Raw genomic sequence first — 22,756 nt, forward strand, 5'->3', positions numbered from 1 at the left:
TTTGAATTTGCCCTCTTTCTATTTTTAGTCTTTTTTTGACAGCCCATACAGAGAAGATATAACACACACACACACACACACACACACACACACACACACACACACACACACACAAAGTTACACTGTTGTTCAAAAACTTTGGGATCAGTAAGGTTTTTAAAGAAGACTTTTCTGCTCATCTAGACTGTTTATTTGATTAAAAATACAGAAAAAACTGTAATATTATGAAATATTACTACAATTTAAAATGGTGCTTTTCTATTTTAATATACTTTAAAATGTAATTTATTCCTGTGATGCAAAGCTGTATTTTCAGCATCATTACTCCAGTCTTCAGTGTCACATGATTCTTCAGACATCATTCTAATATGCTGATTTATTATCAGTGTTGGAAATAGTTGTGCTGCTTTATATTTTTCAGGATTCTTTGATGAATAAAAAAGAAAAAGAACAGCATTTATTTAAAATGAAAACCTTTCGTAACAATATACCGTTCAAGGTTTGGGGTCAGAATTTTTTTTTCTTTCTTTCTGACTTTTATTCAGCAAGGATGTGTTAAATTGATTAAAAAGTGATAGTAAAGACTTAGTAAAAATTAGTAGTTAAAAAAACAGCATTTATCTGAAATAGATTTTTTTTTTTTACAATGTAAATGTCTTTACTGTCAGGTTTGATAAATTTAATGTTGAATAAAAGTCCATGTTGAATAAAAGTATTATATAAAAACTATATAAATAAAAACTGACCCTAAACGTTTAAATGATATTGTATTTTAAAACAATACAAGAAGTAACTCATACTGTATTTTTAAAACTAAAAATTAAAATAAATTTCTAATAATGGTAACATTTTTATGAATACATATTCAATAAGTTTACTCATTATTTCTTCATATATACACTATATATGCACTGTATGTGTGTGTATATATGTATATATATATATATATATATTAGGGCTGTCAAAATTAACGCGTTAATCGCGCGTTAACGCAAATTCATTTTAACGGCACTAATTTTATTAACGCGCGATTAACGCAGCGCGCATTTCTGTTTGACCCACTACCTAGCCCATAGTTAAAGAAATGGATGCAGTGCTGCCAACCTAGCGAAAAGTGTCTAGCAACAATACATAAACACATAATTGGACAAACCCAATATAGTTTCTGAGGCTCTTCGGTTTTGCTGAACGTGCGTGAGGTCTCCCAATGAATGCGCGCGCACCTCCCTCTCTTCATATCTGCGTCTGCTCTGTTCAGCGAGCGGCAGTGGAGCAGCGCTTTCGGTTAAAACAGATGTTATGTTCATTCCAGTGCTTGAAGTGGGCCGGTACGCAGGTACTTCTGTATTTTATCCTTTTGCGTACACCGGCACTTCTGCCATATTTAATGAATGCAAGCGGAGTCGGGCTACGTTAGGATTGTTGCTGTGGGGTTGATGCGTAAAGCCACATACGAGTATGCACGCGAAAACGGCGTATTAAATGCACGTCAAACACATGCATAATTGCATATCATATGTACGCCAAAGTTAATTTCAGCTTGTTAATAGCACGCCAAATAGAAACAGAAAGTCGTGCTAGTGCGCATTTGCATGAGACCAGGCTCTCCAATCAGTACATTATAACCAAAACAATACATTAAAACATAAAAGAAGCAGGTTTTTGGGATCACATAACTTTAAATGGCTAAACACCTAAAAAGTCAAAGGATCCTGAAGGCATTCAAACAGGAAGTTAAAAACAACGATAATAATGCAGGGAATAGTGACTTATGTCCAGATGCCGGTAAATGATTCTTTTCAGTGATTGAATCATGATCATAATTCAGGATTTTTTTTCAGTTATTATTTCATATTACTTTGGTTGTCTGATAACAGAAATATTACATCAAAACAATGGAAACAGTTTTGTTGAGAACTTGGCTGCATCAAATGACAGTATGTGGGCACCTAGAGGCAAACAAATGTAATAATAAACGTAGATTTTGCATGTTCAGAAGAAGTGAGCTGCCCTGTCCTGCAAATAATGTAAACAGGCTTGTGTAAGTAAATTGCTCAGTGCAAAGAAAGAGAAGTAATGGGAACCTGGTGTTTCTATGTTCTTTTTTTCATGTGTCTAATAGACATGAACAAGTTATTTGAAAAACATCTATGACATTTGAAACAAGTTAGTCTAGTCAAGTATGGTTTCACTGATAATAAGCACATATTTGCTTAAAGCATCCATGCCAATGTTGATTAGAGTATTAAAAACTTTAAAAAGTGTTAATTTAAGGTACATTTAGAACAGATAAAAATGTGCGATTAATCGCGAGTTAACTCAAGACAACCATGCGATTAATCGCGATTAAAAATTTTAATCGATTGACAGCCCTAATATATATATATATATATATATATATATATATATATATATATAGATAGATAGATAGATAGATAGATAGACAGAAGAATTTTAACTCTTGTCATATTTTATTGCCATTTTCTAAACTTTATCGAATAAACTGATAATATGAGAAATGTTGAAGGTTTCTGAATACATTTTGGTATGACTGCATATATATATATATATATATATATATATATATATATATATATATATATATATATATTACAGGATATCCTGTAATATGATTAACATGACTTCGTCAGTAGGATTGATACACTTGAAAGTCTGCTTTTCTCACTTGTTCTGTCGAGTAGGGGGAGGCTGCAGACCTGGAGCAAGGCAGATCTACGACCCAGACAGTTTTACGACCCAGGCAGTTTTACGCCCCTGTTATTCTTGATGCGTCCAGTAGGGGGAGAATGATGTACGGCGAAATAAATAACATCATTCAAATCAACGCACGACATCATAGATGTTGTCTTTGTGAATTTAAATTTAAACGCTACATTAACACAGTATATGAGCGACCAGAACTGAATCAAACCAAAATCAAATCTAGAAGCAAGACGAAAAAGAAGTTTGTTTGCCAGGTGCCATAAAAAGCAAGAAGAAGAAGACGACGATAGCCAAAGGTGTCAATCAATATGTTTCAATATGTCAAGAGACATCTTTATTTATATGCAAAGACAGTATTGAGGGTCAGGTTGATGGTTTGTCTGGCTCATTTTTAGCTAACCACGTGTAAGTTTAGCTGCCTCATATTTTATGTAGGCCTACTCGCTCTGTCTCACTTATTTAAAGGTCCCATATTGTACACATTTCTGGAGGTTTATTTTAGTTGTTGATGTCCTTAAGAATATATATTTGTGGTATAAGTGCCAAAATCCATCTCAATATATTTGTACAGCTTTAGGAGCTCTGTCAAGAACAGGTCGATTTTGACCTGAATATTCATGAGCCTCTCTTCTGATTGGCCTGTTGTTTTCTGAGTGACACACAGCCAGGCCAACCACAGGTAACTACGGTCATGTGTGCTGTAGCCCATAGATATATATCCATGCTGTAGCCTAGCCCAGAGCCATAGAGAGTAGGGATGGGCATATCGATCCTAAAGTATCGATATATCGATACTGATGCGAGTATCGAAAGTATCGAAACTCAAATTAAAAATATCGATACTAAGGTGTGTTTATTTACCAGTGATTTTGTTTATTTAACAAAAAGCAAGGCGTACAATGTACATTGAATTGGACGTATAACCTATGTTAGAGAATAACTGTGCACGATATAACAATTTTCCTACTTATCTGAACGCACGCAAACGTTGCAAGACAGAACCAATCAATCACAGAGAGTATTCACTCACTTCAGACAGTGCATTCAAACAGGGCTGCATTTCCCAAAAGTATCATAAGAAAGCATTGATGCTTTTGGGAACGGCAGCCCAGAACAATGCTTATCAGAGGACAGAAAATAAAAATATGTTTTAACTATTTCACAATAAACAAACTGAAATTGTAGCCTACGTAATTTGTGCAATTAAATTTCTTTAAATTAACACTTAAAGTTCATTGATCATGTTTTGTAGTAATTTTAATATAAATTATACACCGTCAGAATAAAAATGTTGTATTTTATGTGTGCAACAGCCTGTCACTGGCAGCCCCTTATGAAACTAAGTATTTTCAATTATAGGTTTTGTAGTTAATTACCACTACAGTAAACATATTTTAACCATGTGTAAAATATAAAAGTTAATTAGTTGCAATTAAGGCATATTAAATGTTAAAATGCATTTCAAATATAAAGTTAAGGGTATAATTACATATTTTACTCTTATTCATTTAATAAATGTAATAATTTAAAAGTTAAGTTTAGAAGTATCGGTATCGGTATCGGTATCGATATCGATGATACTGGCCTTAAAAGTATCAGTATCGTATCGAAAATAAAATAAGTGGTATCGCCCATCCCTATGTGATGATCATTAATGTTTTTTCTTTTTCAAACACCGAATGCAGTAAGCTACATAACTGTTGCTTTAGTAAAGCCCCTTTCACAATGTGCCTTGATTCCGGAAAATTACGGGAAAGAGCGCTGTGTGAACAAAAGCCAGAACCAAATACCATAAAGGTAGTGTTGTAGTGATGATGCATGTTATCATGCGACTCTTCATGACGAAAAAATACGTGCAAAGTGGAATGAAGCAGCGATCAGCCAGCTCCTCACTCTCAGCGCTGAAGCAGAGTGTGGTCAGGTTAGTTTCAGTTTAGTGAAATGTACGCGTCGCATTTTACACTTCACATCCAAACGTCACATCACATGTCTTTATGGGTTGTGTGTAAAGCACGCACAGATTCCGGAAAACAACTGTGAATGAACGAAATTAAACAATTGCGGAACAAATCATGGGACACTTTATCCGTGTATTTTCCGGAATGGCTGTGTGAAAGAGGCTGAAGTTGACGTGCCACTTGTCTTTTATATTAACGTTGTTCGGAAGCCTGTGTAATGATGTAGTTTCCTGACATCCATGGACTGAACAGCGTTTTCTCGACTAGTTTCCTTGTTGTTGTTGCTCAACAATGGAATGGACGCAATGTTGTCGGGGTTTGACAAAAGGAGGGTGGGACGGTGGTTGGTGCTAGAGGTGGTGACTGAAGGCGGTGACTGAGTAGATCGGACGTCACATCATTACGGAAGTCACAGCGGCTCTTGAAAAGGAACAGCTACTTTAAGCAGGCTGTGTGCAGTTTACTGTGGATTGACTGTTTTGAAACTTATATGGTAGTTACATAGTCCCTAGATCTCAGTGATCATGAAAAAAGCCAGGAAATTTCGATTTTGACAATATGGGACCTTTAATTGTCTTTTTAATTTTTTGTTTTCTGTCTCTAGATTGCATGAGATGGCCTTTACTGGTAAGATATTCTTCTAATTGTTTGTTCTTTTCACACTCCACATGGATTTTGCAGCAACATTAGTAAATGTTGGATATGAACATAGGCTGCAAAAGACAGATTTATAATAGGCATGTATGTATGTAAATCTCTAAGTAAGGAAAGTTTAACTGCACACTCAAGTACAAGTATGTGCCAAAAAATTTGAATATTGAGGGAAAGTCCATTTTCAAAATGTGAAACTTGTATGTTATATTAGTTCACTACACACAAAGTGAAATATTTAAAGCCTTTATTTGTTTCAATTTTGATGATTATGGAATAAAGACAAAAAATAAAAATAAAAATCCAGTATTTCAAAAAAATTTGAATATTTCATGTAACCAATAAAAAAAGGATCTTAAACACATTCTGAAAAGTGTGTTAATGTACTGTATTATGTCCTCAGTACTTTGTTTGGGCCTTCTTTTGCACTAATTCCAGCATCAAGGCGGCGTGGCATGGAGGCGATCAGCCTTTTACACAGTTGAGGTGTTATGGTAGCCCAAGTTGCTTTGATATTGGCCTTCAGCTCGTCTGCATTTCGGGGTTTAAGATCCGTTTTATTATTGGTCACATGAAATATTCTAATTTTGTGAAATACTGGATTTTTTTTTATCTTTAATCCATAATCATTAATATTAAAAGAAATAAAGGCTTGAAATATTTCACTTTGTGTGTAGTGAACTAATATAACATACAACTTTCATTTTTTGAAACAAATTATTGAAATAAATGGACTTTCCCTCGATATTCAATTTTTTTTGGCACATACCTGTATTTTTATTACAGCAAACAACTAAAAGATTATTTCTTAAGTTTATATTAAGAAAACAAATTATTCACTATCAATAATTGAGCACCAACAATCACAAACATGATAAATCCCACATTAAAAATTTAGTCCCATATGTTTTGAATGTAAAAATTTGGTTCGAATTGCTTCTTTTATAAATGAGATTATCTAATATCTAATTAAAGTTTATTTGAACTTAATGTGGTTTTATCATGTTTGTGATTGTTGGTGCTCAATTATTTATGGTGTATCTTGTTTTATTAATATAAAGTTAAGGGAGTATTTTAATTGTTTGCTGGCTAATTATATGTTAATTGTGGAGGCTGAGGAGAAAGGAGGACCTGTCATCAACAAGATATTGCAGGGATAATATAAAGAAAAATGATCAAACATGAAATCCTGATATTATTTACAATTAACCATTTTGTCTTTTTTTTCAGTGAGAGGGAGGATTTTGACAAGAGGATAGAACAACACTTAAAGAAGATCGACAAGCCCTAGGGTCATCACTGTGTGTCATTAATAATGGTGTTAATAAAAAATTGTTGTTCACGAAAGTTGCCTTTTTTTCTCAAATGGTAAAATGGCCTTGGAATTTTAGAAAGGGGCGAATTCTGTTTGTCTTAATAAAGTTCTGTAGCTGTATGACAACCAGTAGCGAATATAACAGATATTTTATCAATTTCCCATATTACTGTGTGTCTGATGGGATAAATTTGGTTATTATCTGAATGTAACTTTATCACATAATCTCTCTATATGAAAACCTACGGTAACTAGGTTACAGTTGATCGCATTACATCGTCCATCTGATCCAACTGTGTATTTTTTAATTTACAAAATCATTAGCCTACGTTTAATTCAGTGCAATTCAGTTGTCCTTTGTGGGCTATGTATGAATACCAGCAGTGAAAATCATATCTATAACTAAGTGTCATTAGTGCATTATTACATGATCTATCTGTTATGTTAATGTAGCGTTTAAATTTAAATTCACAAAGTCAACATCTATGAATGGGACGTGTATTAATGTGGAAGTGTCGTGCGTTGATTTGAATGATGTTATTTCGCCGTACATCATTCTCCCCCTACTGGACGCATCAGGAACAACAGGGGCGTAAAACTGCCTGGGCTGTAAAACTGTCTAGGGCTGTTCGATTCCGAAAATTTTGGAATCGATTCCGATTCCGATTCCTGGTTCTGGAATTGATTGGATTCGATTCCAGAATCGATTCCTCACTGTTGTTTCGATTCTTTTTCGATTCTTGTTTTTTAGATTGGAGGAAGCTCATTTCGCAATAAATACAGGATGTAAAGGTCGTATAAACTTACCTTCTCATAATATGAATCTTCATTTGTAATATATACAGAAGAATAGTAGGCCTATATATATATATATATATATATATATATATATATATAGGCCTACTATTTTTCTGTAGCTCTGACTGATTTCAAATTGTAATTCATTGCCCAGTAAATTAGCATTAACCCACAGCTCAGCAGTGGACATGCATTTATTGCATGAATAAAACAAGACGTGACGTGTATAAAATGACAATACTTTAACTATACACTGAAACAAAATAAACAGAACTTTAACAACAACACTGATATAAGAGCTATAATTTCGCAATAAATGCAGGATGATATAAGAGCTCGTGGCGTAGCTGTCAATCAGATGTGCTCTCGGCCACTGACGTGCTCTCTGCGTTTTCTTTCAGAGTTATCATTGGCTGATAGAAAGATTAAAAATTGCATTTATTTCAGATGTAAATAAGATCAAGACACGTCATGATCTATTCTGTCGTGCAGCGCTCAAAATTGTGGACATCATGAGCCAGTTCTCCCGTAAAATAACATCTGAATCGTTTTTTGAACTGGTTCATTTAAATGATCTAACCGAACGAATCTTTTCGTGGAAATGTATCTGACTATTATGTTTATTTTCGTCAATCGACGTTTGATGATTTGCAGCCGAAATATGCAGACTTCATGGAATGCATCCTTCCGTTTAAGAGGTAAGTTTTGTTGAACTGAAAACGGCTCTGAATGAGGAGTCGATCCCCCTTGGAATCGACTCTCAATTCTCAATGCCTCGGAATCGAGGAATCGATTCTTTTTGGAATCGATTCCCAGCCCTACGTAGATCTGCCTTGCTCCAGGTCTGCAGCCTCCCCGTATAGGGTTCTGTCTGTCCATGACTGACCCCTGCTGGATGTTTGCATGTTGGAGCAATATGAAATAATTATATCATATTTATAGATGTTTCAAAGTGATTAACAAGCCTTTCTACTTTCTGCGGTAAAGTAGATGGTATATTTTCTGTTTTATAACGCATTCTCTTTGTCAATCTAATTTCAGACCAGATACTGTGAACAAATTAGAAAGCAAGCGAGAAAGAAAAAGAAAAAACACGACGTTCAGGAAGACGAAGACATTCAGCCGTACATGTGTAATGTTGTTATTGTACTATTGAGAATAATGGAGGTTTAGAGTCCCATGATGTTGCAGTATTCACACATGAACCTCTAAGGGGCAGCACCGCGACCAGAAGATGTGGAAAATGGCGGCTGGAAGTGCAGGCGTTAGCGGCCACAACAGTGGCTCATCGCCGCGCTTGGAGTCCACTTTGGACCGTCGCTTTCAGACTGTATCCAACACCATGGAATCCATTCAGGGACTATCCTCCTGGTGCATCGAGAACAAGAAATTTCACAGCGTGATCGTGCGGTACTGGATAAAGTGGCTGCGCAAGTGTGAGTATTTAGCATGTTAGCCGGCTAATCTGAGTACAGCTGTGATGCAACAACCTGTTTACCGGTTCAAATTTGCGTTAGCTGTGGTTTCAAACTGGACGTGTGTGATATTTGTGTAAACAAGTATCACATAAGTAATCGTGACTTACTAGTTTCTCATCTTCAGTCCACTAAACAACTGTTGTGGCTAGTTAGCAAACTGCTAATCTGCTCCTATCAGGTCAGGACATAGGTCGTGTTTCAAAAGCTAGTGAGCTGCCTTCCTAGACAGCATTTTGGCGCCTTCCAAGGCAGCTGTTCTTTTGGGGAAACGTCAGCTTTCGGTTTAGAGGAGTTTGGGGTCACTTGCATTTTTGGGCCAAATAGGGGGAGTTCTGGGTTAAATGCATCTTTGGTGTCATAGGCACTATTCGTGTCAGCAACGTTTTGGGGGCTTTTTTTCCAACTACATATGGGTGTTTGAGTCACCTAACAAGCTTGAGGAATTATAGAGGCGCTTGCAGTGAGCAGTATTTTTGCAGTACATGAGGGTATTTGTTCCCAGCAGCATTTTTGGGGCAGAATTAATGTGCATTTTGGGCGTTATTGGCACATTTAGAATCAGCTGTGTTTGCACATTTTAGCAGCATTTTAGGACAGAACGAGGTGTTTGTGTCAGCTACATTTTGGGTGTCATTGGCATGTTTTTATCAATGTTTTTGGGGAGTAAAGTGGTGTTAGACATCAGCAACAGTTTTGGCCTGAATAGAGCATTTAGAGTCAGCGATATTTTGAGTGTCATATGCATGGTTTAAATCAGCAACGTGTTTGGCATCAGTAGCAGTTTCGGACAGAATAGAGGGTTTGCACTTACATCACAATTTGGTCAGTTACCCGGATACGCAGTCATATTGGCAATACTCAGATATAAACAACAGCACGGATTGTACATTGTTCTGCTATTTTATGCTGTTTAACCACAGAAAAATTGTGTGGACGCTGCTAAATCATATAGAGAAGGACTTGGTAAGCTGGAAAGGGCGCAATATTTTGACAAACTAAAGTTAATAGGTGGTAAAGATACGTACAAGCAGTATTAACTAAGATATCAGCCTAATATTTCACCTTCCTGACTGGAAATAAGAACAAACACGAATGTTGTCAAGATTCTTGCCCTGGAAATCCTGGTTCAGTTTGGCTAGCCACAAGCACCTTTTGTTCTGACTGATTAGTACAGACCAAAACATGACAATAATTGGCAATTTTCAGCAGCAATAATCTGCAAAATATGCAAAAATTAGCTAAATATGCAAATTCAGTTAAGTTGCATTGTTTACTTTCAGTGCAGCCAATATGGCCGATTCATGACACATCATGAAAACACTCCATAGGCCATTTAGGGTCAGTTACATTTTGAGTGTCATAAGCATCTTTTGATCTGCAATGTTTTTGAACAAAGGAACAAAATTAGGTTTTTAAGGTCAGCTACATTTTTGGTGTGATAGACAAGTTTGAAATGAGCAGTATTTTTGGGTGATAAAAAGGTTTTTGTGGCCAGCAGTATTTTGAGGCAGAATGAGGCGTTTGGGGTCAGCTATATTTTAGGTGTCTTGAATCAGCAGCATGTTTGGGATCAAGAGCATTTTTGGGCTAAATAGGGGTGTCAGCAGTGTTTTGAGGCGTGATGGGACGTTTAGGGTCAGCCGCATTTTGGGCATCATAGGCATGTTTCGAATCATCAACTTTTTGCGAGCATTTTGGTTCAGCAGCATTTTGTGGCAGAACCAGAGTGTTCGGAGTTAGCTGTATTTTGGGTGTCACAGGCTCCTTCCAAATCAGCAGCATTTTTGAGCATAACTAGCACTTAAGAGTCAGCATAAACTATGTTTTCATAAGCCAAGTTTCCGTCCAGTATTTGCACTGTTCTGTTATCAGCAAAGTGAAAATGCATATAAAAGTTTGCAGATTTTGCTACCCTCAGTCTGATGTGCATAATGACGATGCTCTTTAAATTTAACTGCTATTTTTACAATTTTGATCCACTAATAAACCTTTTACACACAATCTTCCTTGATGCAAATTTGTTAAAGTTAGTTCCAATTCAGCTGATGTTTTGGCCCTCAGGCACTGGAATGTGTTATTAAAACAGCCGTTGTGTCACAGTTCAGCGGAACCCAAAATAATCTGGATTTTATTAACATCCTCTTCAGTACAAGTTTAATTAATTTGTGTTAAATGTGACCCTGGACCACAAAACCAATCATAAGGGTCAAATTGTATACCTGAAAGCTGAATAAATAAGCTTTCCATTGATGTGTGGTTTGATAGGATTGGACAATATTTGAAAATCAGAAATCTGAGGGTGCAAAATTTAAAGTTGTCCAAATTAAGTTCTTAGCAATGCATATTACTAAGCAAAAATTAAGTTTTGATATATTTACTGTACAACATTTACAAAATATCTTTATGGAACATGATGTTTACTTAATATCCTAATGATTTTTGGCATAAAAGAAAAATCAATTATTTTGACCCATACAATGTATTTTTGGCTATTGCTACAAATATACCCGTGCTACTTAAGACTGCTTTTGTGGTCCAGGGTCGGGTCACAAATAAGCACTCTGGTGGTTTGTTACATTGTGAGATGGATGTCAGAAGTTTGTAACCTGTTAAGATTCTTGGGACTGCTGGGACTCCGTATATGAACCACAGCACATTAACTGGACTGTTGCTGAGAGCTTTTAGTTTAAAAAGTAATAAAATGTCTTTTGTGGGAAAGTGAAAAGTACTGTTTTTCTTGATCTTGTTTTTTTTGCTGTGCTTTCTGCAAGTATATCCTGACATGTGAGGTTTAGCCTGAACAGTTTATTTGTTTTCTTAGCTATTAGGAGTGCCAATTACGTAATATTTTGGATTTTCAAGAGGGTCTAGGATGAGAATGTGTGTGAGGAACATGAATACTCTATTCATAAAATACGTGAGGTGTTGAAGAATTGTGTGCATTGGACTTATGCTATACACTCTTAAAAATAAAGGCTCCAAGGAGGAGGAGTACACAGAGCCATAGTTCACTTAGAAGCTACGCCTAATCATGTTCATAGTCAAAATCGATTTAATCGAACGATTATAAAATCGAAAAGATATCGTTTGCGATAATGAGAGCTGTTTGCGTAGCTTCTCAGTGAACTATGGTGCTGTGTAAAAAATGGTGCTACATCTCAAAGCACGTGAAAATACCGCATTTAATAATATTTTTTACTTCAAACTTACTTCATAACGTCAGCCAAGTGTTTAAAATGAATCCATCTGTGAAATGATGTGGCTTCTTAGACATAATAACGCGCATAACATAGTTCATAATATTCTAAGCAGTGGTTAACGCATTGCATTATAAGTATACATTATTCTAATGAAAATTGCAATAATACGAACTTAAGTAAACCATATATTGTCATAGCAGTGTGTTTATTAGTCATGTTGAATGAATGAAAACAGTTAAATCTTCCGTTTATTTAGCTGTTGCTATAGGTATTCTTTAGGTTTCTCCTTCAGGTGTTTTTGGCGTTTCCGAGACACAGAGCGCCCTCTGGCCTTCGGATGAAAATTTACTGCTGATCACAGATCACATAGAAATGGAGATCACAGATCACCGTGCTTCACTAAAAGATCGCAGCTTCCGATTAATTTCGATTTCATTTCGATTTATTGAGCAGCCCTACTGAAGAACCTTTTTTTGACTATGAAGAACCTTTTCTGTATTTTCTGTAATTCTGCATGTTCAAGGTTCTTCATAGAACCATTGATACCAATAAAGAACCTTTATTTTTAAGAGTGTAAGTATGTCATAGTTCATAATAAGATTAGTCTGTTGACTGGTCCTGTGCATCTTTGGCTGGAGTTCTTTTGAACATGCATTGTCTTATGAGAAGTAGCCTTAAATGATACTGCTGTTTCAATAAAGAAAATGAAAGTGAAATGAAGCAATACTGGTCTACTTTTAAAAATAAAGGTTCTTCACAGCAATGCTACAGAAGAACCATTTTTGGTTCCACAAAAAACATTCAGTCAAAGGTTCTTTAAAGAACCATCACTTTCTTAGCTTTTTATAATCTAAAGAACTTTCTTTGAGGAACCTTTTCACCACAGAGAACCTTCTGTGAAACAGAAAGGTTCTTCAGATGTTAAAGGTTCTTTATGGAACCATTTAAACAAAAAAAGTTTATTTTATGGCATTGTGAAGCACCTTTATTTATTTATTTTATTTTTTAAGTGTAGTCATTAAAATGGGTTTCCTGGGATGAGTTTTGTTTCTAATATGTGACCCTGGACCACAAAACCAGTCATAAGGTTAAATTTTGCAAAACTGAGATGTATACATCATATGAAAGTTCAATAAATAAGCTTTCTATTGATATATGGTTTGTTAGGATAGGACAATATTTGGTCGAGATTAGGGCTGTGCAATATGGACAAAATAATCATATTGCGATTTTTTGAACGAATATTGCGATTGCGATTTTATTTGTGATTGATTTTTTTTTTTTTTTTGCTTTTTCAAACAAGCTACATACATACATTCTAAATGTATTCAGTGCACAAGAAGTGCATAACAAAACATTTCACCATGAAATAACATAGTATTAAGTTTAATAAACAAAACTGTAGTAAAATTGTCTTTAAAACAGACAACATAAAATAAATAAGCCATTTTACTTTTTTTCCCGGTACTTTAGCCTACTTTGTGCAATAACGAATACATTCATTTCAGTGGAAAAATAAGTCCAAAACTCTCTATTTTAACATTTTGAGGGTTCTAAAATCTTTTGCTTTTTTTTTTTTTTTAGAAATTCTTATGTGTTTTAATTTTTCTGATAATGAAAAAGCATAAACATTTATTTATTTTTAATCAAATGAAAAATAAACCCTTTTAATTTTTGTCAAACAAACAGAAATTTACTGTTAAAATCAATGCATCATTCCATTGAATGATTAGGAAACTATACGATTTCATTGAGAAAACATCACATAACAAGTCAGTGTTTTTATACCTGAAGTCTCACTGTACATTTTCTCAATGCAAACGTCCTAAGCATGTAAACGGTTAATGTTGGGAATTCCCTCTGCTTATTAAAAATGTACGTTCATAGCCTACATTACAGTCGCGTACATCAGATAAACAAACATCATACGATCTCAGTACAGTTATTCACGGTTTATGTCATTTTGTTGTTTATATTCGTACAGTAGACTAACTGCACGTTTCAACAATATTTAACAGTAATGTTATTCATTTTGAAGCAGGTAATGATTTGTTTGATAAATTAATAATTAATTCAACATACACAGCATTTTACTCAGATGGAAACGGTAATGTTAGTAAATCATTACAGAATTTGCTGATCTGAAGAGTCTGAAATAGATGTTGCTCAATCAGGCACATTAAAAATACACGCCATGACTTGGAGAACACCGCTGACTACAAATGGTACGGACTTAAAGACATAAGCTTTATTTCAAAGATTTGAATTTCAATATAACGAGCAATATAGTAACAGAGACTTGTATTGTATTATTTACTGTATAATCGAATCAATTTCAGATACTAATACCAGATATATGGTACTGTGTATTATTTCCTGTATAATTAGGTACATAAAGAAATATATTTAGTGTTGGATCAGTTACCTGTTTCTGCAAGTGCGCAGCTGACACGCCCACCAAAACGATTTCAATATATCGCTTATCCAGCCCGAAAAGACCATAAACATTCCAGAAAACATCTTAAGTAAAAATTAATTTACATACACATATCCTAAAAACTAACCCTGTGTGAAAGATACACTTCAAATCGGGTGATTTTAGGTCAGCAATTTACATGTGACTCAATGGCGCTCTCTGCAGGTAGGGAATAGTAAGATGGCGGATCGAACACTTCCGGTGGCTTCACTGCCTAACGGCAGTTTAGAACCGCAATGAGCAATCCAGTCATTATATAGACGTTTTTCCTGAACACGGAAGTAAGTCCGACTCTTAACTGAAAGAATGCTTTGCATTTCCGGTCTGCATTGTTTCTAGTCAAATTAGGGTATATTCCGAGCTAATAAACTAATGTTAAACCTATTAAAATGTTTTTAAAAAGCACATGGCTCCATAGCGCCATCACTTGGCTAGGGCTGGGCGATAAAACGATAACGATATATATCGCGATAGACAAGAGATCGATATCAATAAAAAATGTGTTCGATAAAACGTTCGATATTTTGTATTCTTCGTCGGCCCGCCCAGCCCCCCTTTAACGTCCAGTTCATAGCGCCAGATCACAATAGAAGTTAAGGTTATCTTTCCTACAGAACGGGTCCATGTTGTTGTATTAAACAAACTAAATAGCCTTATGTTATTTATCTTATTTACACGACGGCATTTGATTTCTGTCTCTACATGATCGCGTGTTTACAATGTCTCCTCACAGACGGGATCGCGGACTCCATTCATAAAAACGGACTTTACTTTAGGGCGGAATGCCGCGGAATTCGTCGATTTTTGGACCAATAAATCTAAAGTTGGTCTGTTAATTAATTCAGATCGCGATATGTACTAGTGTCTGTGAAAACTGAAATGCAAAAAGACCGTTTCAATAAGAATCCTGCATGTTCCGATTGTTTTATGTTTTATTTTCACTATACGCATACTGCACACGTGACGCTCCCGCTAATTTTTGGCCTTTGCATCTCACATGAACAGACAAACTCCAATAAATACATCTCCAAAGCTGCTGTGAGTGTCACTTTTTGTCAATTTTACCGTTTCATTAGTGAAACTAGCATCATTCATACTGTATACACACTGAAACTTTACGGCAACCTGTCAAAATAAAAGTACGGTTTAACATGTAACAGAACAATATTAGTCTTGTATTACTTTGTACAGTATAATGTAGGTGTTTATATGTTCACATTTAAATAATTTACATAAAACAATATATATGATAAAAAAAAATAAAAATAAAGAGTCACCACTTAATTGTTGAAAAAATACTATTATTATTAAACCTTTTTTTAACTGAATATAATTTTTCTTCTATGTATTAATTTTAACAGTAAAGCTCCATTTATTTTTATTTTTTAAAAATAAATCAGTGATTTTGCTTTCATTTGATTATCAGAAAAATTAAAACAAGAATTTCTGAAAAAAAAAAAAGATTGTAAGGCCCTATTGTTCAAAATGTTGAAAGTTTTGGACTTATTTTTTTCACTTAAATAAATATTTTTGTTATTACACAAAGTATAGGCTAAAGTACCAGGAAAGAAGTAATGTTGGCTACTGGCAACCAGCAATCTGTGCAGAAATAAATATTATCAGCCAAGTACTTTGCAACAACCTCTGACCTGTGGTCAAGCCGTACTTCTGGGCCATACATTAGCTAAACCATTCACTTCATCGACAATGAATGGGGTTTGAATTGAGGATTAAGAGATAATTAAGTGTATATTGTGACTTTAGACTTATGTTTACATTTTAATTATTTGAGTTTTCCATGGTTGTTGACATTTCTGTCTTAATAACTGAGGGGATTATGATCAGAGGCAGGTTAAGTTTAAAATAAAAATGCTTGAGTGTAATATATTTTTCTCCTGGTCCTTATTTTAAATGGGTCATAAAAATATCAATAATTATCGATATCGACCGATATGAAACACTGATATCGTGATATAGTTTTCAGCCATATCGCCCAGCCCTACACTTGGCAATGTTGCAATGACCGTCATTTGTCAGTGACTCACTTTAATGAGTGTGTAGATGACACGAAGCAGCGGACGTTAGCTACATTAAAAACAGATGGATGCTATTTGAATGGGTTCCTATGGAAACCGGAACAGAAAAGCATTCAATCTGACGTTAGAATTCGTAATGGCGGCGCTCATCGTTTACTCAGGAAAAAGGTCTATAAAGTGGTCTCCACCATTCATACATAAGCAAACGAAACATGCAGGATTCATATTAAAATGGTCTTTTTGCATTTCAGTTTTCACAGACACTAGTCCATATCGCGATTTGAATTAAGTGACAGACCAACTTTTGATTTATCAATCCAAAAATCGACGAATTACGTGGCATTCCACGCTATAGTAAATTAGGTTTTTATGAATGGAGTCCGTGATCCAGTCCGTGTTTTCGCGGAGGAGACATCATAATCACGCGACCATGAAGAGACAGAAATGACATGCCTTAGTGTAAATAGATAAATAACATAAGGCAATTTAGTACGTTTAATAAAAGAACTATGTATAGACCTGTTCTATAGGAAAGATAACCTTAAATGACTTCTATTGTGATGTGGCGCTATATCGAAAATAAAATGAACTTGACGTTCAAGGGGGGCGGGGGGTGCCGTTGGGGGGATAGATAAAATCGCAGCCTTGTGTGGTTTAGAAATCGCATGTGCTTAAATCACGATTTTTTTGCGATTGCGATTAGGGCTGTCGCGATAACCGCAATATCGTAATACCGCGCTATTGACGTGCATAACCGCAGAGGAATGCAACAACCGCAGCAACCGCGATATTTGCCTGTTTTCTTTTTTCCTAAGGATTCGCCCTTCTCACTTAATGCCTATGTGCTGAATATTAAATTAGTAATAAGTTAGTAATGATAACATAATGTTTTTATTATGAGGCTCAGTAGATATGCATTTAACAAGCCTAAACAGACAGCGAATGAGAGAGAGATCGACTGAGCATGTGCGATTACCTGCGTCTGTCTTTCAGATCAAGTCAGGTATGTATGTGAAACTAGCTTGTCATGTCCAAGAAAAGTGAAATCTCTGTCTTAACATCGATGCTCTGCTGCTCAGCTGAGCCTTTAAAAGTGGCGATTAAAGTTAAAATGATTTCAACATCGTGTTTCATTACGTCTCTCTTTGATTAAATAAGCGTTTTTGAACGTATAGTTGAATGAACGGTTTAGAGACTTACTCAAAGATAGTCTCTTGCCTCCCTCTTGTGGCGTAACAATGAAACTGCACTGATTGACAGCTCGCCTAAAGCACGCAGGTGAAATACTGACAGAAAGTCTCTCGTCCAGTCAAACTCGAGGGTGCGCGCTAACTGTTATACACACACGAAGATTTCAGATGCAAAGCCTCTAAGTATGTCTGACATTTTTCTTCAAAATTTGCATTTCTTTCTGGCTAGGTTTCTATGTAAGTACTGTTTACTTCACTTCATATAGCAACGCGATTTGGTTTCGGTTTATTGATTTCTGAATATGACCTTACATTGTAACAGCCTACACACAATTTTATATATATATATATATATATATATATATATATATATATATATATATATATATATATATATGGCGGTAATACCGCATACCGCGCTACTGAGCCACTCAAAATTACCGCAAGGGAAATTCCTTAACCGCGACAGCCCTAATTGCGATTAATTGCACAGCCCTAGTCGAGATACATCTATTTGAAAATCTGGAATCTGAGGGTGCAAAAAAATCAAAATACTGAGAAAATCACCTTTAAAGTTGTCCAAATTAAGTTCTTAACAATGCATATTAGTAATCAAAAATTACATTTTGATATATTCATAGGAGGAATTTTACAAAAAAATCTTCATGCAACATGATCTTTACTTAATTTCCTAATGATTTTTGGCATAAAAAAAATCAGTCATTTTGACCCATACCATGTATTTTTGGCTATTGCTACAAATATACCCCAGCAACTTAAGACTGGTTTTGTGGTCCAGGGTCACATATGCAAGAATACACCACTGTTCAAAAGTTTGAGGTCAGTATGATTTTTAAAAAAACGAAATCTGCATTTATTGATCCAAAATACCGTAAAACATTAAAGTTGTGAAATATTAATAAAGTTTAAATTAGTTTTCTATTTAAAATGTAATTTATTTCTGTAAAAAGCTGTAAAAACCTGGAGAGCTTTTGCTAATGTCTTCAGTGTTTCATAATTCTGCTTAAATGTTTTATGGAAACAAAATTTAATTAACTTATTAATATTTATTATTAATTAGATATGAATTAATTGTTGTTGTTGTTTTAGTCACATTATAAGTGTCTTTACTTCAGCCTTTTATCAATTGAATGCATCTTCCATATTAAACTTTTGGGTGGTAGTGTATATCACAATTATTGGCATCCTAGTCATAGGTTTATGCTTGATGTTTTTAGACTGTCTTGGAGTTTTTATTTATTTTGAGCTTTTATTACATTGCATGGTAAATTTACGATATTATTGTGTGGTGAAAAGCATTAATCATATACAATTAAATGGAAAAGACAACCTTCCTGGTTGGTCCTCTGATGAAAACGGAACTTTTTCACAAGACATAAAATACTGTGTACAAAAAACGATTACAAGTGCTCTCTGTTTTACCGCCTCTAGTGTTTATTTCTGTTGCAAACTGCAATGATATGCACTTATTGGTATGTATTTCACGTCGTGTGAACAAAGTTCCCAGAGGTACGTTTTTGTAATGAGATTGGGTGGAGAAAAGAAAGGGTCCTTGTTAAATGTGGTTGTTTGATTTGTTGCATTAGCTGTTCAAGGTAAAATTACACTCTTTTATATTTTAGTAATTAATGCCTGTGTTTTACTGTATTTTATCATTATTATGTTTAGATGGGAAAAACATCAGATGAATCAGTCAAGCCTAACTGTGAGTTGAACACTGGAATCATTGTTTTGAATCATAAACTAAATTTAGGGATGCACCGATATGAAAAATTTGGCCGATATTAATTTTTCTGTTATGTCCGATGACCGATATTTACCGATATCGATATGTGTTTTTAAAAAATGTTTGATAAAAGTTTGTACGTACTTAATTTCTTCCTTTATTTTTCAGAATGTATTTTATTTCCAAATAACAAGGTTACAGGGCTACCACAAAACATAAATAACCAACTTTTACCACTTATCAAGCATGCCTGTATTCATGGCAACATGTTTGCAGCTCTGTGCACTCCAGTTAAACTCAAATTTGAGAAAAAGGCTAAATCAAAATATCCAACACACATCCTGACTGTTCGTGCACATTTTTATGTAAATGTCCAAACCCTGAAACAAGGTTTCTACCAAGCAAACATAAAAAAACAAGTCAATTTTAAGACCCATCTATAAAAACGTTCAAACAAAAATGAGAACTGTGACATAACCGTAATTCAAAAGACATGGTACAATATCGGACCGATGCCGATAGGTTAAAAAATGATGAACATCGGCCGATATCGATATTTATGCCGATATATCGTGCATCCCTAACTAAATTGATCAGGTGTCTCGCTCGCTCTCTGAAACTGCCCATTTTTAAGATTAGTGACACTTTGACAGTTTAATTACTGACTGTTTTTTCTTAGGACAGTGTATAGTTAAAGATATGTATAATGTAATAATAAGAAACCTACAAAAATATTTTGGAACAATTGTATTGAGTACAGTTTAGAAAGTTATTATGGCAGATTGCTTTTCGAAGGCAAGGGAGGATGGGTCACGGGTCAGAACTCCTGTGGGAATGTAAGTGAATCAAGTAAATGTAAGTGTTATTTGTAAGTGGATGCCAGCCATGTATTTGTACAGCTCAGTGATGTTTCCATCAAGATAAATGACTTACACATTGGATTAAACATTTTTGATCCATCCATCTCAAATGGTATGCAGAGCACAAGCATTTCTTAAATACAGGTTTCGATGTCTTTAGATGGCTTGGTGTGTTATTGTTGTGGCATTATTGATCCAGATAAAAGTGTCTTGTATTTTGAACATAATTTGTTTCTGAGAATATGCTTATGCATGTATTTTTATAGTGCTGCAATAACTAATCAATAATGAAAATAGTTATTACAACGCATCTATTCCGGTCTTTGTGGTTTGCGTGGAGCACCTTCGTCAGTGACATTGCATCACTTAGCAGGAGTTAAAAATGCGTTTATGGAATAAAACACAGTACAACGTGTTCACAGTACAAAGTGTCCAAAGCATTAACACTATCAAATGCTTCATTAAGATCTTGAGCATGTAGTTTTATTCTATTGTGCTGATAGTTGCTGTTGAAATGCTTTTCTCCAGGACAACACTTACATTTACCTGTTATATGTGACCCTGGACCTCAAAACCAATCATGAGGGTCATTTTATTTGATTTGAAGGTGAATAAATAAGCTTTTCATTGATGTATGGTTTGTTAGGATAGGACAATATTTGGTTGAGATACAACTATTTGAATATCTGGAATCTGAGGGTGCAAAAAATTTAAATATTGAGAAAATCGCCTTTAAAGTTGTTCAAATGAAGTTCTTAGCAATGCATATTACTAATTAAAAATTAAGTTTTGATATATTTATGGTAGGAAATGTACAAAATCATGGAACATTATCTGTACTTAATATCCTAATGATTTTTGGCATAAAAGAAAAATAGAAAATGTTGACCTATACAATGTATTTTTGGCTGTTGCTACAAATATACATGTGCTACTTAAGACTTTAGTTTTGTGGTCCAGGGTCACATGTTCTATAAACTTCAAATAATGCACAAATGAGATTCATTTCGGTAATCCCACTGAAGTTAAATGTGTTGTTTCAAAGCATTTCATTGCTTGTCTTGCACATAGGTTTTCAAATTGTAACTATATGCTTCAATTAAAACCTAAAAAGAGGGTTTTGATCCAAATGGTGGTGTTTAACATTTTGTTACGATGCATAAGCTGCGTGACCAGTGCTTAACACAACTTCAACACTTAATATGTTGAAGTTTAAATGTAATTGGTAGATTAAAAAAAATGCTAACGTTAATCTATAAACATACTACACCGTGGTCACATGACTTTAATGCCGTTACCACCATCAAACTATTTCAGTCTTTATTAAAAAGTTTGTGTAAGAATAGTTTGCAAAAGCGTGATTATACTATAAAAACAATTAGACTTTAAAAGCAGACTAGGGGTCGACCGATTATCGGTGCCGATATTAAAGGGATGGTATACCCAAAAATGAAAATTCTGCCATTAATTACTCACCCTCATGTTGTTCCAAACCTTTAAGACCTTTGTTCATCTTCAGAACACAAATTAAGATATTTTTGATAAAATCCAACAGCTGAGGGTGAGTAATTAAATGACAGAATTTTCATTTTAGGGTGAACTATACCTTTTAGCATTTAGTCACTATCGGTCATTTTCAAAAGCGATTTGTTTATTAAGTAATTGAAAAGCATTTAAAGAAAGTGTTTTTTCAGAGTCCTTGTTGTTCTGATTTTAGACATTATTTTCATTTTAACACCGGACATATTTCGGTTCAAAATATTGGTTATTAGGTCTACTTGATCTGTAATCGATATCAGCATCGGCCCCAAAAAGCACATACCCATCGAGCCCTACTAAGTACATGAATCTTTTATGTCCTTGACAGAATCTGTAGTCCCATTATGAGCAACTGCCTTTTTCAAGACACGTAAAAGCTTAACAATCACGAGTGGGCCATTACTGATGTATTTTAAGTTGTATAATGAAACCGTGAAAATATCTTGTACGCTTGTGTTCACCACAGACCTTATTTCAGACATTTAACCAAAAATCCATTCATAAAAAAACACTTTGGGATACTGGAGCCAGAAGATCAAAAAACGCAAACTCGTTTCCAGGTTTTACTACTCATTCCTGTGGCTTTTTATTTGTCAGGATGTTGTTTGGTCTTGTCAGCGTTATGCTGGGCTTATGTAATAAGTGACCACAAGATAAGCAAGATGTTCGGAAATGGCAATCTGCTGTCAAATCTTAAGGAAGTTAATGTTCTTACATTGAGGAACACGTGCATTTCACTCCCACAAAGCATTTTTTGAGTCTGTTATAAAGCATTTATGTGTAT

At 34.8% G+C, this 22,756-nt stretch overlaps 1 protein-coding gene across 2 annotated transcripts in view; it reads left to right on the plus strand.

The window, feature by feature from the left end:
* The first annotated feature begins 8,689 nt into the window (after nt 1–8,689).
* The window catches only part of LOC141289683 (CUGBP Elav-like family member 3), a 74,215-nt gene continuing 60,148 nt past the window's right edge, over nt 8,690–22,756 (plus strand). For both annotated transcript variants that reach the window (XM_073821848.1, XM_073821849.1), the window contains exon 1: nt 8,690–8,882. In XM_073821848.1, the coding sequence (XP_073677949.1) occupies nt 8,690–8,882 (193 nt within the window). The remainder of the gene's footprint in view (nt 8,883–22,756) is intronic.

This window comes from Garra rufa, chromosome 17, assembly GCF_049309525.1.
Source record: "Garra rufa chromosome 17, GarRuf1.0, whole genome shotgun sequence".
Classification (NCBI taxonomy): domain Eukaryota; kingdom Metazoa; phylum Chordata; class Actinopteri; order Cypriniformes; family Cyprinidae; genus Garra; species Garra rufa.